The sequence below is a fragment of the Maniola jurtina genome, chromosome 14 (assembly GCF_905333055.1).
Source record: "Maniola jurtina chromosome 14, ilManJurt1.1, whole genome shotgun sequence".
Lineage (NCBI taxonomy): Eukaryota > Metazoa > Arthropoda > Insecta > Lepidoptera > Nymphalidae > Maniola > Maniola jurtina.
Window position 1 is genome coordinate 639633 of NC_060042.1, and position 23765 is coordinate 663397.

Sequence of the window (23765 nt, forward strand, 5' to 3'; positions counted from 1 at the left end):
TGTTTTAACGGTGAAGAAAAACATCGTGAGAAAACCTGCATGCGTGAGAGTTTACTATAGTGGTTCTCAAAGACTTGTGTTAGACTTTGGCCAAACACTTCTCATCCTGAGAGGAGACTCGTGCTCAGTAGTGAGCCGGCGATGGGTTGATCATCATGATGATGGTGACATACATAGACTGCTAAAATCATAACCCTTCCTTTCGGCTTTGTCGTAGTCGGGTAAAAAAAAAAACAAGGAAGGATATAGTCTGACGCAAATACTGCTCTAACTCATACAAAACTTGGCAACAAAAATTGACTGGCAATATTCATCATCATCATCATCTCAACCCATCGCTGAAAAGCTAGAGCTGTAAGTTGGGAATGAACTATAGACTCCCCGAGTAGGAATTTGAAGTCTTTAACTACATACTTGTGTTGTGTAAAACTAAACTAAGTACTTATTACAGTATACAGAGTATTAATATGCTGAATTTGTAAATACTAAAAATATTGAAATTAGTGCATAACTGTTACAGTGTTTCCTAGGCATTATAATAATTATTTTCCTGTTTGTTTCAGAATTTTCAATAATATAATGTGAAGTAACCTGATAAAATATTACTAACAAATAAATCCAAATGCCTAAATGGTTACCAATACATAGGCTTTTACAACTGAGGCTCACCAGATATGCTTGGATCATACTATGTCTTATAGCAATCATACAATTCTTTGCCACATACGGGTATTACAACTATGAGCATTTGGAAGAGGAGAATTTGAACAAATATTTGTACAAACATGTGAACCCGAAATTGATGATCAAAAAATCAAAACCAGAATGTAAATATGAGGGAATACTTCAAAGTACAAAAACTCTGCATACTTGGGAAGCTACAAAGACATTCAATGATTTTATACCTAAAGGAATAATGAATGGCAGCTATGCCCCCGAGGATTGCAACCCTATTTTCAGTGTTGCCATATTAGTGACATATAGAAACAGGCAGAGTCAGTTGGATATATTTATTCCATATATGCATAATTTTTTAAGAAAACAGAATATACATTACAAGTAAGGAATATTTTTACTACAACTTTTTTGATGTGGTCTTTTTAGATTGCATATATCATAACTCTTAAGCCATTATCGAGCTGCATAATATAAGTCTAGTATATAATTGCAAGCAGCACAATTTTATTATACATTTATTACTCTTTCAGAATATACATTATCGAACAGCAAGACGACAAACCGTGGAACAAAGGATTGTTATACAACATTGGAGCGAAGCAAGCCATCGCAGAAAACTTCCCCTGCCTTATCCTGCACGACGTAGACTTGCTACCGCTAGACGAAAGCAACTTGTACGCATGTCTGCACCAACCCAGACATATGAGCGCTAGTATAGACAAGTTTAGATTTGTCCTGATCTACAAGACCTTGGTGGGAGGTGTTCTGGCTATTACTTCAGATCAGTATAAAAAGTTGAATGGGTTTTCGAATCGGTTTCAAGGCTGGGGCGGTGAAGATGACGATTTTGCTACACGGATAATGGAAAATAAATTAAGTATTTTGAGGTAATTATGATTTTACTTCAGAATCATGAGCTCATGTTTTGCGCAACGGATCAGCCTGGCTGTCCAGCGCGGAAATGCAGCCAGTATTCTTGGCACCATTCCACGCGGATATGATTAGTACAGTATATTAGTTGGATAAGGCTAGCTTTAAGTGTTATTGTAATATTTTCAATTTTAAAAAACTGGCAATTCGGACTCGCACACGAAGGTTTCGTACCAGTGTACAAAATATTACACTTTCATCTGCAACACTGCAAGTTAGTTACTTACAGCGCCATCTATGATGTGATTTAGGAAACTAATTACTTGTTCGTGAATACATTTTTTTTTTGTATTATAAGACATTACTTGTACAAAAATCTATTTTGTTATTCAAACATTCTTGTCTTTCATGTCTTGGTGTACAATAAAGAATATTTTACTTTTACTTCCTGCTAAATCTCATGATTCTACGTCAACTGGAAGTATCCTTTGGGTTTTGATTCCCTTTTCTGGTTAGACACGACACATAGACAGACAACAAAGTGACCCTATAAGGTTTCCTTTTTCCTTTTGGGGTACGGAATCCTCAACACTCAAAATATAGGTATGATATAATTTTTGTTGTTTTTTTACAGATTTCCCAACTACATGTCGCGTTACACGATGCTCCTTCACAAGCAGGAAGCAAAGAACTCCGCTCGATACGACATTATGAGCGAAAACACCTCCAAAAGAAACAGCGAACACGACGGCTTGAACTCCGTACACTTCGAGACCATCAGCGTCAAACCACACCGCCTCTTCACTTTGATAGGAGTCAGGGTATGAGCTTAGGTATACCAAAAACTTTTTCTAATCTGCAAAGCGATTCTGGTATGCATCAATCATTTTATTACAATCGCAATTGTTATGATTGGCTGAATTTATCGTATTCTTGTTGCAACAATGCATTGTAGCCAATAGTGAGCGAGCGTCCATCAATCAAAGTTGATTGCAATCGTGATACTAGCTGTCATTTTACCGTAATCTAGCCCCTGATATTTATAAGGGGATTATGTATATCATGATTTCACACACTAAATTGATATCAAAATTAAAGTATGATTAAATCTAATAATGATGATTTTAATGAATCATATTTTTATACACTTTCATTGCCGAAATGCTCAAAGTTTTGCTAAAAAATATAGAATTGAAAACACCAATATTAATAAAATTCAAATTTAATTCATACATAACCAAAATCTTATGGGGTCTATTAGATGTGTTTTACTGTCAGTTTCGTCAGTTATCATTAACCTACAATTTCGTGTCATCATGACTTGCATCAATCATTCATCAGCTATGACTATTGAATTGACTGATGCAGAACCCACTGTTTATACTTACAGTGTTTTAAACTTTTAATACTCAAAATCTAGCAACATTACCAAGATGTTCCTACCGGGATCCATACCCACTATCGTTTGGTAAGGATCCACATTCTAACCCCTAAATTAAAAAAAACCTTTAGTCAGTAGGATAAGAAAGACTAACATCAGCGTAAAATGAACCTAAAAATCCTTGATTTAAAGTCATGTATTCAGTACCACCGATTTTTGTTTCTTAAGGTCCCTTGGGACACTAGCAACGAATTTGAACTTTCGAACAACGCTATTAAGGTTTATATTACTTTGACGTTAAAGTGATTCGATTAATTATCGATTCTATCGACATGGGCGAGAATTAAAACCTCATACTAACACTACTAACAAAACTTAGCAAAATACAGCCTATATTCAATAAACCACAGAATACTAATGCTGAGATCTATAGAGTGCACTTTGACTGGCTTAAGACACGGTTAAAACGAGACAGCGCTATACCGCTGGCATGAATCTGTCTCACTTTAACTGAAACTTAAGTCTAAGCAAAGTCAAAGTGCTCTCCATAGATTTCAACCTAAGTAATTACTATGCTAAGAAGTGACCTTCATTCCCTCCGCCAAAGTGATGGCACGGCTATCTTTCCTTCCTAGCCTATCGTTGTCTCGCTCAAACCTCAGCCCTACATACAACAAATCAACTTGTGTGCGGACAGGCCGGTGTACCGGTAGTAGTGATATGTAATTAAATCAGTTCGATTGTATGGAATGATGGGGGTGTGATAAAACGGTCACCTTTGACCCGAGTAAGGGTATGACTCAACTATGATTTTAACTTACAGGAAACTTTGAGTGAGATTGTTTAGACTTTAGTCAGGAAACACCAAATAGATTAATTGATAAATATTCGCATTATGTAGGTACCTATAATATGTGTGTGTGATTATAGTACATATAAAATTATATGTTACCAGCTAAGCCTAAGTTTAATACAGACTAGTTTGGCCTAGGCAAAACTTCAACCCAAGTTTAATGCAAGCTAGTTCTGCCTAGGCAAAAGCTTAACCTGAGTTTACTACAATCTACTTTTGCCTAGGCAAATGTTTAGCCTGAGTTTAATACAAACCTTTCAGGCTTGGTTGGTAACATACTACATTATTTTAACCTCATTTTAACAATTAACGTTACTTTAAAATTCAAAGTTTTCACAGTTAACAATTATTACTTTAATTATTGTTTATAATGGTTTAGGTAGCTGTACAGTGTGCTTCATTTTTGGTGTGATCTTTCTATTAAAATTAATAATTTATTAGTCCAAAAAAATAGGTAGGATACCTACCAATAGTATTTATAATTTTTGTGATAGTGTTTTACTTCACAAATTATACTTTTAAAATTAGAAATATATTAAAAAAACTGCTTTCTTAAGAAAAATGTCTCTTACGACAGCTTTTTTCTTCTCTTTTGGTTGAATACTATCCAAGATAAATAAAACACACTGTATTATTGAATTATTTGCCATTTATATGAAACTAACATTAAAAAACTGGACTGTACCCATGGTTTAACCAGCTAAATATAAGTCAAACCAGTCAGTTTATGTTAATTATAGTAAGTTATAAAATCAATCAGAACTGGCGAATTTCAGTTTTAGGGCTATAATATACGTCTAGTAACTCAATCTTTTATTTAGTTTTTTAAAACTTAGTTAAAATTATTATATGTATAGATTATTTGTGGTTGTGTAGTTGTGGCAGCTTACCAAAAAAAACATTAATAAATTTACACCTACTTAATTTTTTTTTAAATTATTTATTGTTTCAAAAGTTAAAAAAGGGTCGAAATGAAACGAAAAATTAGAGAAAACTTAATTTTTAATAAAGATTATTAATTATTATGTATTTCAATTGGATCCAGGATCTCTAATTGGTTTAACCATTAAATTACACTGCCTTTTTTCAAAATTAAGTTATATTCTTATCGAGTATAGTTTATTTGTGTGATAGTAGTTTCTTAGTACTGATTGTGTTTTAGCATTAACTTTATTTAAGTTATTGTAGTTATGTTAGTATTGTTTTGTTCCTAAATATACCTACTTATTTTAATCAATTAGGTATTAAGGTCATATTTAAATGTGGATGCATGTACAAGTAAAAATCAATATGAATGGAACTCGTTTTTGATCTCGAATAAAAATATTAAAAACAAGTCGTAAACTTGACGAAAATCAAGGTGGAAATAAATAAACGAATTAAGAAAATCAAAAAATTTAAAAAAAAAAAAACAATTTTGTAAACATTTTTGATGTGTGTGTGATATTTTTCGTTTACTTTTTGATGTAAAATTAGTTAGATAGGTATGTTAAAATGTAAATTGAAATAAAAGTATTTGCATGTACTCATATTTTTATTTAAAATACTTACCTAATATAGTTATGACATAAGAGATACAAAATTAAAAATGACTTATTGCAATTATTTAAAGCAGTGCATAATAATAATAATATTAGTAAGAAATATGATTTTATTATGGAAAAGGTATTATTCTAGAAGTTTAGGAAGGTATTCGTTCATTTCTCCCCAGTTGGAGCCTTGGTACATCGATATAGGCAGGGTTTGGACCATGCCGAATACTTGGCCACAATTTTCCATTGCGTTTTTGATGCAGACTGGAAAGAAATCCATCGGTATATTATTTCAGAAGGTATTATTTTAAAAAATTAAAAATTTTATACAAGTAGTAACAATATGGAATATAACAGGACGTAGTATATAAATAAAGACATTTATATTAAAAAAAAATGCTTTCCTACACTTCAAGAAAATTTCCGAATTCGAGAAAATACAGATATAAAAAACTCTGACCGAACTCGAATATTGCTTATGCACTAATCCGATCTCTGATCCAAATCTAAGCTATTCAGTGGACATCTTTGACGTCATATGCCCAATTTGAAACCGAGGCACATGACACATCCGAGATATTCTCACGGCTGCGGAGAGAACTCGGATTACTCGGATAAGAAGTCGGAGCTAGTGCGTAATACAAGTAGTTCTATGACTACTTCGGAATATATTTTTACGATTCGGATTAAAAATAGGTACGTAAAATCCACGTCCTTTGTTAGTTTTCGGTGTAAATTATCGATTAAACTAAAAAAGCACGTCAAATCATTGTGACGTCACATACCAGTATTTCATAGAAGTTTGCATACTAAGCGCGTGTTTTGACGTCTGTTAAAAAGATACTGATTTGACTAGTTGTGTGGAACACCGGGTTATTAGAAAAAGGGAAGAAGACATTAACCAGCAGCAGTATCCAGGTGTTGCTCCCGAACTTCCCACACCAACTCGTCGTGAATCTGTAATAGTAAGTGTGCTTCCACTCGCGGCGAGGCTAGCCGCAGACAATCAGTTGACAGCACCATCGCCATTTTGCACAAGTCTGCTGCCGTTCCTGGTAAAACCATCCATCATCAACAACATGGGCAGATCATTATAAGGGCTTTTTGGGCTGCAGCCCAGAGTGCAGTGACTGTAAAGGACCCCCAGCCCCCGTTAGACAAAATTGACAATATCTTAAAATTAAAAAAATCGTATCATAAGGTTAGCAACCCTCAAATCAATTAAACCGTGTGCAGTGTGCACGCCTATCGCAGTTTTGGTTGTATTCTCCAAGGGAACCCCCCCCCCCCCCCCCCCCCAAGTACTAGCCCAGGGCCCCACAAACACATGGTCCATCCCTGTGTAGTGGACTTTTACCACGGAGATCACGATCCTCAAACACGTAGAACCAATAAGTATAATTATCTATAGGTGAGAGAATCCCTCACCTTGTATTATAAAGTTGACAGCCTGCCTTTCAGCATGGGACTTGGCTTGGAAGTCAGAGCTGGTGATGTTTTTGAAGGTCCTCGCCCTTCCACTGGCGGTGGTGAGGCGACCTTCCTGTCTGGAGCACTGCGCTACCACCGACCTGCCGAAGCTCTTCAGCGATGGAAATGTTCCTGATCAGGATGTTGAGAAGTATGAAAGGGCAGAAGCTGGTTCTTATTGCAAAGGATTTTCAGATGGGTAGCAAAGAAAACGGGGTTTCGTAGGATTTTATTAAAATAACAAAAGCGATTGCTTAAAAGGTTTCCTATATTCCTATTTCCTATTCATACCTACTCAATAAATGCTACTAAGAATATTATTTCTGCAAAGGATATAAAATACGTACGCACATCTAGCTTTTCGATTTTATACCTACATGTAGGTACGTTTTAAACATCGATGTATATGGATGGACCCTTCGAAGATAAAAAACGCGCTCAAAAAGTCAATAGAATTTGCAAAAGTCTCTTGACTTTGTCAATGACGATGACGTAAGATTCAAGCGTATTTTTGCGGACGGAATTGTATGGGAAAGGCTAATCCATACCTATACATCGATGGTTTTAAACAATTAAATACCTATCATACCATGCAGAAACTTGCATGCCTGACAGTTCAACCTAATGTTCTCAAAGGTGTGTAAAGTGTGTTAATCTGCATTGGGCAGCGTGGCGGATAGTGGCCATACCCCTCAGTAGTGGGTTGGTGACGGGTTGATAATGATGACGATGATAATCTATAGTACGCGACAGCTCGAAATGGCAATCGGGGTGGGGACGGCCCGTACACCCCGTACACCCCGTACAGCCCCCGTGCTAACCCGCTGCGGAATAGCGCGGGTCCTGTCGCGAACTATAGGGTGCAGAATGTGTACTGAACTGTTGAAACTGCTCATGATAGAGAGCACTTGATCGTAGCCGAGGTTGAGAATCTCCATCAGCTTGCGAGTCCCCGCGCCGTACAAACTCGCGTACACCATGCGCTTGGTGCGCTCCCGGTCTTCTGGGAACACTTCTGATTCCGGCTTGTTTAGCCTGGGGACCAGATTACAAGCATTCTGATTTCATATCTATGAACTATTTTAATGATAGCAGAACGTCTTTTTTGCTCTGATAAAATCAGAAGTAAGTACAAAAAAAATTGTTATACATGTAGCGCTTGCCACATTCATAAGCAGAATCGCTTCTAAATTCAATCAATCAACAATGATGACTCGATGCACGAACCCAAGCCTGATTTCTCACGACGTACGCACTAGATGGCAGCACGAGTAGCTTAATCGGAAGCTCAAGTAGAACAAGCAACTCTCAATCGCATTGACGGAGCGTTTATCAATCTACACTATATAAATTATAGGCGTTACAACTTACAACGTCTAAACGTCGGCCCAGCTAGCGCTTACCAAGCACAACACCGCTCGGTGGGTAATTTCCCTATTGCTACCTCGAGCACACAGACACCACTCCCGTACATACATAACAATTTTTTTTGTACCTAGAAATCGAAAATTGGGGAATCAGCAGAATTGGAATCTGCGTTTACCTGGGTATCGCGTACAAAATGCCTGCTGGAATGGAAATTCATATCTCAAATTTCGGCACGTTGGCAGCAAGCGAACTCAAACCTGGCGGTCAAAGGTGCGATATACCTACACCCAGGGAGATGCAGGTTTCAGGTTAACAATTTTCAGGTAAATGTTGAGTTAAATAGACAGAAAGTTTGCATCCTTAAATTACTGCACCTATGGTATCAGTCATCTAATTTTTCTAAAACTGAGATGGAACTTGAGTCTAACAGCTGAACTCAAAATATGCAAGTATAGAACTATAGAGTATTAGAACTTACCACTTGGCAGCCAAGACTCGGAACAGGTCAGGACTCTTCAAAGCAGAGAGTAGGCCGGTGTCTGCCGCAGCTTGAGCGAACACTCTACACTCGATGTGCTTGAAGTCTGCTGCAAGCAGCGTGTATCCAGGCCTGGCCACGTATACCGAACGAAAGTTCAGGGCCTGCGGATCTGATGAAATTAACCATGGATGTACCGCTTGACTAAGACTGCTCGTGGAATAGGGAAACGGGGGGAAATTTTACGTCAACCGTCGCCCTCCCTTACAAATCACGAGCCATCTCAGTGAAACTACTCGTATATACCTAGCCTATAGTTAGAATACCCAACAATTGAAAAATCCTACCTAGAACTAGCACCCCACCTCATTTACAGTATCTATAATTACTCATCTATCTCATACGTGAAGAACCTCGCCCAAGAAACTCTTTCACGCACCCAAATGGATGTAAAGGTATTGGTTGGCTAAAACTTCGATGGTGGTTAGATGGGGTATTGCTGTTGGAAAGTCTATATACGGCTTTATATCCATGTTAATATTATCATTGAATGTTGTCTATACTTACTTGTTCTCTTTGGTTTCGCCCTCCAAACATGACGGACGCTCTCTGTATCTTTTTTAATTAATATTTAATATAATTTGAGACTGGTCAATAAAAGTGTTTATTTCGAATAACCCGTGCATCCATCACAAGCTCAGTTCCACGCTCTGCTCATCAAATCAACAGGTTATGTGTCCCAGAGTCCAGACAAAGAAGTGTAACCGAACCGAACGGAAGACATTTTGTGTTGAGCATTGAGATTGTATGCCGGGTCAATGGATTCGTCGGAGTCATGTACGGGTGATTTAACCCGCATGAACAACTTTGAAAAACTCGACGGTTCTTCGAATTTTCACACTTGGAAATTTTGTATTAAAAATGTTCTCATACTGGAAGGATTGTGGGACGCAGTTGAGGGACGGCACGATGACGCGGTGCGTCAAGCACGTGCTCTTGCACGAATATGTTTATCCATCAAAAAGGACTTATATCAATATGTAAGGAATGAGACTTCGGCTGCTGCAGCTTGGAAAAAACTTTCTGAAGTGTTTGAGGATCGAGGCCTATATAGACGTGTCCTATTGCTGAGGAAGTTGCATCGGATTGAGTTTGCTGATTTTAGTTCGATGAGTTTATATATACAAAATGTCACCACATTAGTTCAGCAGCTCCAAGACATTGGAAGGACTATTGAGGATGCTGAGGTGGCGGAGATACTTCTCAGCGGACTTCCGTCTGACTATGATACACTTGTTTCAAGTTTATCAACAGTTACTGTCACAAATCAGATTTCCAGTGAACTCGTCAAGGCTCGACTACTTCAAGAATACTCAAGAAAAACTTCTGTTAATACCGCTGCTTATATAAGCAACAAGAATGGAACTGTCTCTTGTGATTTCTGTCACAATATTGGTCACAGAAAATCCAGGTGCTTTAAGCTTAAGCGTATGAAGAAGAATCCGAAAGCTGCTAGTGCCGCGACTAATAACCTAGTGTCTGCATTCATAGCTCAGTTACCATCACAGGACTTTTATTTGGACAGTGGTGCTAGTAATCATATGGTTAATAACCAATGTTATTTTAAAAAATTTATACCATGTAAACTTAGCGTCAAAGTAGCCAATAATACTGAAATTACTTGTGAAGGTCGAGGGCATATTGATTTAGAAGTTAAACAGCAGGTGAGTCCGTTATCATTGTCCAATGTAATGTATGTTCCCCAACTTTCTTGTAATCTAATTTCCGTATCAAAATTAGTTGAGAGTGGCCATGAAGTTATATTTGATAGGAGAGGCTGTCTAATTTATAACCATAAGAGCAAAACCACTGGTGTTGGCAACCTAATTGCATGTGCTGTACGTTGTAATGGTTTATATAAACTAAACGTTTGTGTTAATGTGAAAACTAACAATTTCTCGCCCATGGATCACTCCTTGTTCCTGGAAGGTAGCCAGGAATCACCGAGGGCCATAGTCGCAGCAGGTTCTCCAGCGGAGTTGTGGCACAGACGTCTAGGACACCTTAGTCTCCGAGGTATGAAATGTTTACGGGATGGTGCATGTGGTGTGATGTTTCAGGATGAAGACTTAAACAACTGTGTGGCATGTCTTGAGGGGAAGATGTCGGCCGCATCTTATCCGCAGGGACAGGCGACGCGTGCTAATCGACCACTGGAACTCATACATAGTGACGTCTGCGGCCCGATGCAGGAACCGAGCTGGGGTGGAGCGAGATACCTAGTGACCTTTACAGATGACTACACTAGGAAGACTTTTGGATATCTCATGAAGCACAAATCTGAGGTAATGTCACATTTTATCACTTTTAAAGCACATTCTGAGAAACAGTTAGGGTTGTCAATTAAAGTTCTAAGGTCCGATAGAGGTGGTGAATATTTTAATAAAAACTTCTCTGATTATCTGAAAAGGGAAGGTATTGTACATCAGAGTACTGTCCCTTACTGTCCGCAACAAAACGGGGTCAGCGAGCGCCTTAATCGTGTGCTGCTAGACAGAGTTAGATGTATGCTTAGCGAGTCAGGTCTCTGCAAGCGTTATTGGGGAGAGGCAGTTATGACTGCTATTTACTTAAAAAATAGGGCTCCCACAGTAGCTTTAGAGGGACGTTTACCTGAGGAGGTTTGGAGTGGATCTAAGGTAGATCTCAGTCACCTTCGGGTGTTTGGCTGTGTTGCATACTGTCTAAATCCATCACAGAAACGCCAGAAATTAGATGCTAAGGCAAAATTAGCTATTTTCGTTGGTTATAGTGAGAGTACAAAAGGCTATCGTTTATGCGAGCCATCTAGTCCTAATACTGTGATATTATCCCGTAGTGTAGCTTTTATAGAGAATAAGTTTTATTATGATAATGGACCGAAAATTTCTGATGATAATTATTATTATTCTATTTTAAATGACAATAATTTAATGAATAATAATGTTGAGGCAATTGAACGTCATGATACTATTGTGGAAATTAACAATGAAACTAACAATAATTTAACAAATGTTTCAGATGGAGTCCATGACGATGACCACCAGACATTAAGTGAGAGCGAGCCCATCTCAAGTGGCGAGTCTGCTGATGATGGACGTGATGAGCGTCTGACATCATCTAGCCAGGTGTCATGTGGAGGGGAAGCTGTGCAGCCGAGTAGTGAAGCTACAATTGGTTTGTCCGGTCGTCCTATTCGTGAAAGACGTCCACCACGAAGGTATGAAGACTATTCAATGCTAACTCAGCATACCTTATTAGAGGAACCACAGTCTTATGCGGATGCTATCGCTTCACCACATTGTAACAATTGGATTGATGCGATGCACACTGAGCATGACTCCCTGGTGTCAAATCAGGTATGGAAGTTGGTGAGTAGACCTACTAACGCGAATGTTGTCAAGTGTAAGTGGGTGTATAAACTAAAGCATGATGCTGATGGAAAGTTTGATAGATTTAAGGCGCGGCTTGTAGCCAGAGGTTTTACTCAAAAGCAGGGAATAGATTATAACGAAACTTTTTCTCCTGTAGTTCGCCATTCATCTATGAGAATTTTGTTTTCATTGGCTAATGAAATGGACTTAGAAATAGATCATCTTGATGTAGAAACTGCATTTTTGAATGGTAACTTAAATGAGGTTATATACATGGAACAACCTGAGGGTTTTCGTAGTAAGAACGATAATCGTGTCTGTCTTTTACAAAAGAGCATATATGGTTTAAAACAAGCTAGCAAGATGTGGAATGTAAAAGTAAACAGTGTACTTGTAGATAACGGTTTCAAACAATCTCTATGTGAACCATGTATTTACACAAAAAGATCTCACAATGACTTTGTTATCATAGCTTTATATGTAGATGATTTCTATGTTTTTTATTCTAAGAACAGCTCAGTTAAGATTGAATTGCTGAATGTTTTAGAGAAAGAGTTTAATGTCAAGAACTTAGGTCCGTTGAAAAATTGCTTAGGCATGAGAGTCACTAGAGATAGGTCAAAGGGAACTTTGTGTTTAGATCAAACTGAGTATATTAAGAAATCGCCCTCCAAACATGACGGACGCTCTCTGTATCTTTTTTAATTAATATTTAATATAATTTGAGACTGGTCAATAAAAGTGTTTATTTCGAATAACCCGTGCATCCATCACAAGCTCAGTTCCACGCTCTGCTCATCAAATCAACAGGTTATGTGTCCCAGAGTCCAGACAAAGAAGTGTAACCGAACCGAACGGAAGACATTTTGTGTTGAGCATTGAGATTGTATGCCGGGTCAATGGATTCGTCGGAGTCATGTACGGGTGATTTAACCCGCATGAACAACTTTGAAAAACTCGACGGTTCTTCGAATTTTCACACTTGGAAATTTTGTATTAAAAATGTTCTCATACTGGAAGGATTGTGGGACGCAGTTGAGGGACGGCACGATGACGCGGTGCGTCAAGCACGTGCTCTTGCACGAATATGTTTATCCATCAAAAAGGACTTATATCAATATGTAAGGAATGAGACTTCGGCTGCTGCAGCTTGGAAAAAACTTTCTGAAGTGTTTGAGGATCGAGGCCTATATAGACGTGTCCTATTGCTGAGGAAGTTGCATCGGATTGAGTTTGCTGATTTTAGTTCGATGAGTTTATATATACAAAATGTCACCACATTAGTTCAGCAGCTCCAAGACATTGGAAGGACTATTGAGGATGCTGAGGTGGCGGAGATACTTCTCAGCGGACTTCCGTCTGACTATGATACACTTGTTTCAAGTTTATCAACAGTTACTGTCACAAATCAGATTTCCAGTGAACTCGTCAAGGCTCGACTACTTCAAGAATACTCAAGAAAAACTTCTGTTAATACCGCTGCTTATATAAGCAACAAGAATGGAACTGTCTCTTGTGATTTCTGTCACAATATTGGTCACAGAAAATCCAGGTGCTTTAAGCTTAAGCGTATGAAGAAGAATCCGAAAGCTGCTAGTGCCGCGACTAATAACCTAGTGTCTGCATTCATAGCTCAGTTACCATCACAGGACTTTTATTTGGACAGTGGTGCTAGTAATCATATGGTTAATAACCAATGTTATTTTAAAAAATTTATACCATGTAAACTTAGCGTCAAAGTAGCCAATAATACTGAAATTACTTGTGAAGGTCGAGGGCATATTGATTTAGAAGTTAAACAGCAGGTGAGTCCGTTATCATTGTCCAATGTAATGTATGTTCCCCAACTTTCTTGTAATCTAATTTCCGTATCAAAATTAGTTGAGAGTGGCCATGAAGTTATATTTGATAGGAGAGGCTGTCTAATTTATAACCATAAGAGCAAAACCACTGGTGTTGGCAACCTAATTGCATGTGCTGTACGTTGTAATGGTTTATATAAACTAAACGTTTGTGTTAATGTGAAAACTAACAATTTCTCGCCCATGGATCACTCCTTGTTCCTGGAAGGTAGCCAGGAATCACCGAGGGCCATAGTCGCAGCAGGTTCTCCAGCGGAGTTGTGGCACAGACGTCTAGGACACCTTAGTCTCCGAGGTATGAAATGTTTACGGGATGGTGCATGTGGTGTGATGTTTCAGGATGAAGACTTAAACAACTGTGTGGCATGTCTTGAGGGGAAGATGTCGGCCGCATCTTATCCGCAGGGACAGGCGACGCGTGCTAATCGACCACTGGAACTCATACATAGTGACGTCTGCGGCCCGATGCAGGAACTGAGCTGGGGTGGAGCGAGATACCTAGTGACCTTTACAGATGACTACACTAGGAAGACTTTTGGATATCTCATGAAGCACAAATCTGAGGTAATGTCACATTTTATCACTTTTAAAGCACATTCTGAGAAACAGTTAGGGTTGTCAATTAAAGTTCTAAGGTCCGATAGAGGTGGTGAATATTTTAATAAAAACTTCTCTGATTATCTGAAAAGGGAAGGTATTGTACATCAGAGTACTGTCCCTTACTGTCCGCAACAAAACGGGGTCAGCGAGCGCCTTAATCGTGTGCTGCTAGACAGAGTTAGATGTATGCTTAGCGAGTCAGGTCTCTGCAAGCGTTATTGAGGAGAGGCAGTTATGACTGCTATTTACTTAAAAAATAGGGCTCCCACAGTAGCTTTAGAGGGACGTTTACCTGAGGAGGTTTGGAGTGGATCTAAGGTAGATCTCAGTCACCTTCGGGTGTTTGGCTGTGTTGCATACTGTCTAAATCCATCACAGAAACGCCAGAAATTAGATGCTAAGGCAAAATTAGCTATTTTCGTTGGTTATAGTGAGAGTACAAAAGGCTATCGTTTATGCGAGCCATCTAGTCCTAATACTGTGATATTATCCCGTAGTGTAGCTTTTATAGAGAATAAGTTTTATTATGATAATGGACCGAAAATTTCTGATGATAATTATTATTATTCTATTTTAAATGACAATAATTTAATGAATAATAATGTTGAGGCAATTGAACGTCATGATACTATTGTGGAAATTAACAATGAAACTAACAATAATTTAACAAATGTTTCAGATGGAGTCCATGACGATGACCACCAGACATTAAGTGAGAGCGAGCCCATCTCAAGTGGCGAGTCTGCTGATGATGGACGTGATGAGCGTCTGACATCATCTAGCCAGGTGTCATGTGGAGGGGAAGCTGTGCAGCCGAGTAGTGAAGCTACAATTGGTTTGTCCGGTCGTCCTATTCGTGAAAGACGTCCACCACGAAGGTATGAAGACTATTCAATGCTAACTCAGCATACCTTATTAGAGGAACCACAGTCTTATGCGGATGCTATCGCTTCACCACATTGTAACAATTGGATTGATGCGATGCACACTGAGCATGACTCCCTGGTGTCAAATCAGGTATGGAAGTTGGTGAGTAGACCTACTAACGCGAATGTTGTCAAGTGTAAGTGGGTGTATAAACTAAAGCATGATGCTGATGGAAAGTTTGATAGATTTAAGGCGCGGCTTGTAGCCAGAGGTTTTACTCAAAAGCAGGGAATAGATTATAACGAAACTTTTTCTCCTGTAGTTCGCCATTCATCTATGAGAATTTTGTTTTCATTGGCTAATGAAATGGACTTAGAAATAGATCATCTTGATGTAGAAACTGCATTTTTGAATGGTAACTTAAATGAGGTTATATACATGGAACAACCTGAGGGTTTTCGTAGTAAGAACGATAATCGTGTCTGTCTTTTACAAAAGAGCATATATGGTTTAAAACAAGCTAGCAAGATGTGGAATGTAAAAGTAAACAGTGTACTTGTAGATAACGGTTTCAAACAATCTCTATGTGAACCATGTATTTACACAAAAAGATCTCACAATGACTTTGTTATCATAGCTTTATATGTAGATGATTTCTATGTTTTTTATTCTAAGAACAGCTCAGTTAAGATTGAATTGCTGAATGTTTTAGAGAAAGAGTTTAATGTCAAGAACTTAGGTCCGTTGAAAAATTGCTTAGGCATGAGAGTCACTAGAGATAGGTCAAAGGGAACTTTGTGTTTAGATCAAACTGAGTATATTAAGAAACTGTTAAGGCGATTTAATATGCAAGATTGTAAACCTATTGCAACACCTATGGCTTTAAACTCAAAGTTGACTCTACCTAAAGATGAAAGTGCTTGTATACTTGATGAGACCTATAACTACAGGCAGCTGATAGGTAGTCTTATGTATTTATCTGTATGTACTAGACCTGATATCACTTTTGCATGTAGTCAGTTAAGCCAGTTTAACAACAGCTTTGATAGCTCCCACTGGATTGCGGCGAAGCGTATTCTTAGGTATTTAGCTGGTACAATTAACTACTCTTTATGTTATGTAAAAAGTGTTAACTTGGATATAAGAGCATATACCGATGCCGACTGGGGTAATGACGAAAATGACAGAAAATCGTTTACTGGTTTCGTCATTAAGCTGGGTAATAATACTATTAACTGGGAATCACGTAAACAACGCTGTATTGCACTTTCGAGTACAGAAGCAGAATACCTAGCTATAGGTGATGTTTGTAAAGATGTTTGTTTTATAAAAAACTTGCTTTCAGAAATAGTACATAAGGAAGTTCCTTGCACTGTATTCAATGACAATCAAAGCGCACATAAGCTTTTAGAATGTAAGGAATTTTGTCATAAAAGAACGAAACATATTGATATCAGATATCATTTTGTTAAAGACTTAATTAAGAATGACTCTATTTCAGTAAAGTACCTTTCTACAGACAAGATGATAGCTGATGTATTGACTAAACCTCTGTGTGTACAGAAACATTGTAGCTTCATTGAGAATATGAGTTTGAAAATGACTGTCTCTACATAGTAGAATGTTATTTTATATGCATATTTGACATACATTTTTTCCTTAATGTAGAAGTGACAACTACTACCTTTACATAGTAGAATATTGTTTTTGTATACATTTTTTTGGACTTACATTTATTTGTATCAATGATTATTTGTATAGTATTGGACATAATATGTAAGCCGTAAGGGGAAGTGTTGGAAAGTCTATATACGGCTTTATATCCATGTTAATATTATCATTGAATGTTGTCTATACTTACTTGTTCTCTTTGGTTTCGCCCTCCAAACATGACGGACGCTCTCTGTATCTTTTTTAATTAATATTTAATATAATTTGAGACTGGTCAATAAAAGTGTTTATTTCGAATAACCCGTGCATCCATCACAAGCTCAGTTCCACGCTCTGCTCATCAAATCAACAATTGCAACGGATTAGTATAAAAAGTTGGAAAATTAGCTCAAATATAGCGATTAATAGATGAATTTAATGAAGTACGTTCAGATCCCATTAAAAATTATGGAGCTTTTGATGATAATGACTAGACTCACCTTTATCGTCATCGTTGGGGAAGAGGACCAGGTTGAACTGCATTTTAGGGATGGCTTGCAGATTTGGGTTGTTGGAAGCTATGCGGCCCGTAGCTGCCGCTGTCTGGTCCCTATCAAAACATTTATTACCTAAGTCGTTTTATCTAGTGACAGATCGAGGGTTATCTAGATTTTTCCTAGTTGAAAATGACCTTTCCATCAGACCAACCAAAGAATTTTGAAATTAAAGTTGCTAGGGATAGAATCCAGGATCTTTGTCGCAGTCAAAAGACCGCAGCACTTATTAAAAGGGCAGTCATTAGAATTTAAAAATCTTTTGCATTGAACTTAGACATAACAGAGCTAATTTAATGGTGGAAAATTCTGCAGAAACTCTTTGATTTTGCGGAATAAAATAAAAAGTAGCATATATATTTAAGTATATCCGCCTCCGGGATGCGAGTGAACTCTGAGCCTTTCGTTAAAATTGGTCAAGCGGATGGGCCATGAAAAGGTCTTTGACAAGTACACTTTTCTATTCATAACATTAGTATCAGTAGAAATATGGATTACCAAGTAAGCTTAACGACTCCATCTTGGACGTGTTGCGCGATCCCCGCGAGGAACGTCGCGTGAGCTTTGTGCAGGTGGCGGTATTCCAGAATCAGCTTCGGTAGCGGATGTACGGTGATTAAGGAACGCAACTGATGTCAAAAAACAAGACTAAGTGTAGCAACCGCACCAAGCATTAAGAATAAAGTTCGATAAAACTTCTAAGCAAATGTTTTATGTGGCGCAGACAAAAGGATTTAAATCCTCAAGCTATAATAGTTGGCGCAGTTGGTGGATTTTTGTAAGATTGGACAAATGACATTCAAATAGTGTATTGTGGTACCCATTTTGAATTAATGCTTTGAGTTTCAGTTTGATTGAAGTCCTTGAGCCTAAATATACTTGGAGCAGTCAGTAGGAGTACAGTTAGATTGGAATCCTTTAGCTAAAATAGATTTGGCGCAGTCGGTAAAATTTTAGTAGGATTTTAGAAAATTGACGAGACTACGAGTAGGTGGGAAGTAAATGTTTGTCTAAAGGATTGATGAAGTATAATTTGGAGCATATTGTATACTTTTTGCTTGGTGTCTTGTTATTTACCATTGCCTCTGATGTAGATTTAGCTCCCTTGCATATCGTCTCCCTTATCTTGATATTGGACGTGGTATCAAGCTGCAACTCGTCATAGATCAAGGCCCGAACTTGCACCGTAGAGTTTATCTGGAACACCTTGCCGGCTGCTTTGTGACACCGGCTCTCAATCTCTTTTATGCGAGTCAGCAAGATGTCCTCCATTGACTTCAGTTTGGTTAGATCCACGGATATACCTCGGTGTTCCATATCTACCAAAAAGGAATGGTCAAAAAAACGAGTCAGGGGAATAGAATAGAAAGCTAGTCAGTGAGTACCTAAATTGCGCAACTTCTAGTAGGATGGACGGTAAGAATACCAGGTATCCTAGATGGTCCTGAACTTAATATTTTTTGGAAAGGGATTGGAATATGGTAGTTAGGCACATTTTTATTTTGGATAAAAATTTAACGGTGTCTCTTCCTTTCTTTTAAGAGCAAACACAAAATAAAGAAGTCAGAATTGCTAGATTTATCTCAATTTAGAAAACGATTTAAATTGCCGAATTGCCAAACGGTGCTGAAAATCAAGTGAAATGATATATACCAACTTGGGAAAGGGATTGCAAAATTATCATGATTCTTCCTGACATTCTATGCTATTCTAATGAGTTCAGCAATGACCTGCTATGACAAAAATCCTAGAAAATCTGCTGACCTGACATAATTGGTAAGATCTTCATTTCAATATCAACAAAGACCTTCCAAAGCCCCTGCTCCAGCAATAGACACTTCAGCTTGGAAGAACATTCCTTGAGAAGTGTCATGTACCAAGCCACCTTCTGTAACGTGCACTCCGTGGCGATGGTATATTCCGCAGTGTAGCCAAGTAGCTTTTGCATGTCAGAGAAATTCTCTGGGGGTTCGTCAGGATTTATTAGGCTTGCGCCAATCTACCGAATAACATAGCAAACTTCAAGATATATCACACATGATCAATCAATCGCTGGCCAACTACTGAGCACTGGGTCTCATCTTAGAATGAGAAGGGTTCAGGATACAGTAAGCCACGTTGGCCAAGGCGGATTGGCAGATTGCACATACATTTGAGAACATTATGAAGAACGTTCAGGTTTGCAGGTTTCCTCACAATGTTTTTCGCCCACCATGACCACCCGGAGGCGGATGATTGTGGCGAATTGACCACCAGGCATCATGGCAATACATCACACATAAGTACCTGATAATGATTCTTGATTTAAGGGGGTGATCTTGTAGATTGAAAACGGTTTATTAGATGTTTTTGTGGCAAAATCAGATGTTATAGAAGCAGGCGTTATTTTGCGGAAGCCCATGATATACAAGGAACCAAAAGCTTAATTTGCTATAATCCGCCAAACCAACGAAATCTGTACATGGTACGCAGCACCACACAAATTCCAACACCACTCGACGCGCGTTTCGCCTTACAATGTCTAATTGCAAAGATTTGCAATTAGACATTGTAGAAAGGTCTACATCTCCTGAGGATGCTCCGGTGTCGGGGCGAAACGCGCGTCGAGTGGTGTTGGAATTTGTGTGGTGCTGCGTACCATACAGATTTCGTTGGTCTGGCGGATTATAGCAAATTAAGCTTTTGGTTCCTTGTAGATAATATTATTATTTATGCAATAAAACAATGGATAATAAAAAAATTACCATGTAAAAATCAATAGATATTGGAAAGCCAATTTTTACCTTCGCATCGATTATGTTGAAGCTATTTGGATTGATGTCATATTGGTACATCAAATATACCAATACGCTCTTAGCATCAAAACTAACAATTGCGTTACTTGACAAGATTCGACACAATACATTCCTGAAAGATTTGTAATATGTATTCCATCACAAATATATGAAAACTTATGAACATCTTTATTCTTGCTATACTCTACCCACGGAGAGAAGTTAGTATAGGGCTCTCTCTGTTACGTGATCCCATACACATGACAAAGACAAAAACTCAGTGGGCGTTAACCATTTTGAGTCCTCAACCAATCAAACGAAACTGTTTTCGAATTGAATTCCGAATATTTTTTGAAACATTTCCGAATCGAATTTCGAATGTTCTTTGAAAACATGTTTGTGATTGGTGACTCAAAATGGTTAACCCTCATTGAGTTTATGTCATTTGTATGGAATTACGTAACAGAGAGAGCTTTATGCTAATTTCTCTCCGTGTACTGAGTATAGAAATCAACTTACGTGATACCATCAACTTGACCTTCTGTGTAATAGAAGGTATCTTGGAAGTGGAACATGATTCCTTCAGGAGAACAAGTATCTTCGGTGTGCTGGTCGTTTAGTTGGCTGAACCCATTGCTGTTGAAAAATTGACTACTTTTGGCACTGGCAAAATTTTAGGCGGAATGAAGAAAATAACGTTAAGTAAACAAAGTTGCAAAAGGTCCCTGGAAGCATTTGATAATATTACGGTCGCCCTCAGAATTCGAGTAGCAATTCCGCGAAACTATTGCATCAAACACCCATAGCTCTATAAACACTCCACACACACCTAACGCATCTGTGTATCACCGTGCCATACGAATATGGTCATTAGGGTGCCAAATTTATATGGGACCACCTGCAAACTGCAAAGTATAACCCTTTCAACCAAAAAAAAAAATCCAAATCGGTCCAGGCGTCTTTGAGTAATCGGGGAACATAAAAAATAAAAAAAAAAAGATTCCGACGAATTGAGAACCTCTTTTCTTCTCTTTTCTTTTGAAGTAGGTTAAAAATAGCTTCTTACCTATAAACCATAGTCATTATACCTTCCTCTTGTTCAAACTTTTCTAGATCACATATAATTGTGGAAATATCAATTAAATTGTTTATAATTACTACTTTATACGTTACATCTTGCACTGGTATCTGTGATTTTATTGGCACAACAAATTTAGCTTTAACTTTTTTCTCTTTAACTACTTTAGCATTAGTTTCCTTAATAGTTTCGGTTGTCCCTTTAGACTTAGCTTTTTTGTCTTTCAATTCTTTTACATTTGGTTCTTTTATAGGTTTCGTATTGACTTTTAAATTAAAGTCTTTTATCGATTCGGTTTTTTGATCAACATTATTATTGTTGCTATCTGCAGATGTAGTTTGGTCATTTTCAGTATTTATTTGATTTTTAACAACATACTTAGGTCTCTTATATTTCATAACTCCGTCCTTGTTAGCCAGTTGTGCTTGTATAGACCTTTTATTCTTTTTTCCTTTGCTAATAGTTTCCTCCATTTTTGGATTGTTACTGGCCTGTTCTTTGACTGGTAAAGTCTCTTTATCTAAGGTATTGGTTATATTTTCTTGGTTGTTGTGACTAAAAATGTATTCGTCAGTCACAATGTTTGTAGGATCCATGTCATTTAACCAATTTTTAACAGTTGTTGTGTATTTTTCTTTACGGAAACTAATTTTTTCATTACCGATCTTAGGTGCGGCTATTTTTGCCTTTTTAACGTTTACCTTAGCATTTTCTACTTTAAGTTTTCCTTTTTCAGTAACATTCTCGTTGCCTTTAACTGCGAATTCATGTTTAGATGAATATTCGTTATTGTCAACAGTTTCCAAAGCTAATACTTTATGAGATGGAGCATCTCTTTTATTTTTATCCTTATCTGTATCTTCGAAATATTGTAAAATATCGGTGTCGAACATATTGTCCCAGGTTATATCATCGGATGTTTCATTTACTACATTACGAGAATTTTCTGTATGATTTGAATATTGCAATATTGTAGACGAATCACAGTTAGTAACATTTGTGTGGCGTACATTTTCTTTTGTTACACCAATGTCATTATCCAGAACTGGTTTTAATAAATCTTTAGGTGAAGATACTAGTGATACAGTATTATTATTTAGGTTTTGTAAATTCAATTCTGGAATCGAGGTATTATCACTGTTATCGGTAACCAAATCGTTAAATATTGGTAAAGTTCTTGAAGTTTCTGAATAATTAAAACTGAAAATATTTTCAGTGTTTATTATAACATAATAGTTAAATATTCAATTTAAAAAAACCATTTTATAAAAGAATAGATAGTTAAATGATTTTAAGAATATTACCCGTAGGTGCCTAAATCTTGTTTAGGAATAGATGGCGTATGATTGATGTGGTACCTACACCTACCTTTAAGGGGCTATTCACACCGGAACAGGAGAAGCCGGCACGGGCCGGCAGTGACGAGACGAGGCCGGCCGAGCCGCGCCAAGAGCACTACCTACCAATACCATTGACAAGACGCGCCTGACCGCGAGCTGCTTCGCAGCACCGCGAGTGGCGGCGGCCGTGTGACCTTTTCGAGCTTTTCAAGCGATACTGGTCTCTGATCAGATAGATTTTAAAATTATTTTACACTGAACGTACTCGCCGCACTGTTGCCGACCGTTGCTCTTCCGGTGTGAATCGGCCCTAACACAATTTTCCAACAGGTGATATTTTGTCCTATGATCTTCCGGATTTCCTACCCCACCCTTAAACCGTTGAGCAAGTAAAGTCTGGACACAATTATTATAATCAATGTTTGGTACCTACCTCAAAACTCTTTTATTTTGATAGCGAGAATGCGCAGGTGGATTTACAATTGGCCTTAAATTATTACTGGTTTTTCTTTCTAGAAACAAAAAAAAAATTGATAATAATAATATGTCTAAAATCTCTTTTATGACTAGGCATAACAGTTGCAAAATAATAATTGTTACAAATTACCTTTTTTTAAATGCAATAAAGCTGACATCACTTTTCGTCCATATGGAGATAAATATCGTTCATATTTGAGAATAATTTGTTGATCACAAGGATAATACCCATTTTTCCTTTTGTCCATCTTTTAGATCGTGTAATCAATTTTTTTAACGAGATACGAGATAAGTTTTTAAGTTTAACGCCGCTTTATTTTTACTGTAACGAATTTGTGATTTCAAAATGAAATTCCCTCGCTAAATGGGGAAGCGGATATATTTATGGTTTACATTAATTTCTCTATTAAAAAATAAGCAAAGATCGAATATCATACAGCCTGAAAAATCCATACAAATTATGGACCTATTTCTTTACAAAAATAATAGTAGTTATTTTAAATTAATTTGATTCTCTAAT

General features: G+C 37.6%; 2 protein-coding genes across 5 annotated transcripts in view; one reads left to right on the top strand and one right to left on the bottom strand.

The window, feature by feature from the left end:
- LOC123871557 (beta-1,4-N-acetylgalactosaminyltransferase bre-4-like) overlaps positions 1-5120 on the top strand; it is a 7530-nt gene extending 2410 nt beyond the window's left edge. For 3 of the 4 annotated variants that reach the window (XM_045915426.1, XM_045915425.1, XM_045915427.1), the window contains exons 2-4: positions 564-1059; positions 1209-1565; positions 2183-5120. In XM_045915426.1, coding sequence (XP_045771382.1) covers positions 623-1059; positions 1209-1565; positions 2183-2375 — 987 coding nt within the window. In that variant the 5' untranslated portion in view covers positions 564-622 and the 3' untranslated portion in view covers positions 2376-5120. Of the gene's footprint in view, positions 1-219; positions 355-563; positions 1060-1208; positions 1566-2182 lie in introns of those variants that run through there. The other variant, XM_045915428.1, reaches the window with a different exon arrangement.
- Positions 5121-5407: 287 nt separating this feature from the next.
- On the bottom strand, positions 5408-23596 carry LOC123871539 (DNA polymerase I-like). Its single transcript, XM_045915393.1, has 14 exons — positions 23376-23596; positions 23202-23280; positions 21417-22628; positions 20870-20986; positions 20360-20483; positions 19341-19575; positions 18654-18895; positions 18075-18205; positions 17523-17632; positions 8631-8802; positions 7665-7819; positions 6743-6916; positions 6217-6366; positions 5408-5578 (listed from the first exon to the last, which is right to left on the bottom strand). Exons 1-14 carry the CDS (start codon positions 23491-23493, stop codon positions 5451-5453), a joined length of 3147 nt encoding a protein of 1048 aa, XP_045771349.1. The 5' UTR covers positions 23494-23596; the 3' UTR covers positions 5408-5450.
- Positions 23597-23765: the final 169 nt, after the last annotated feature.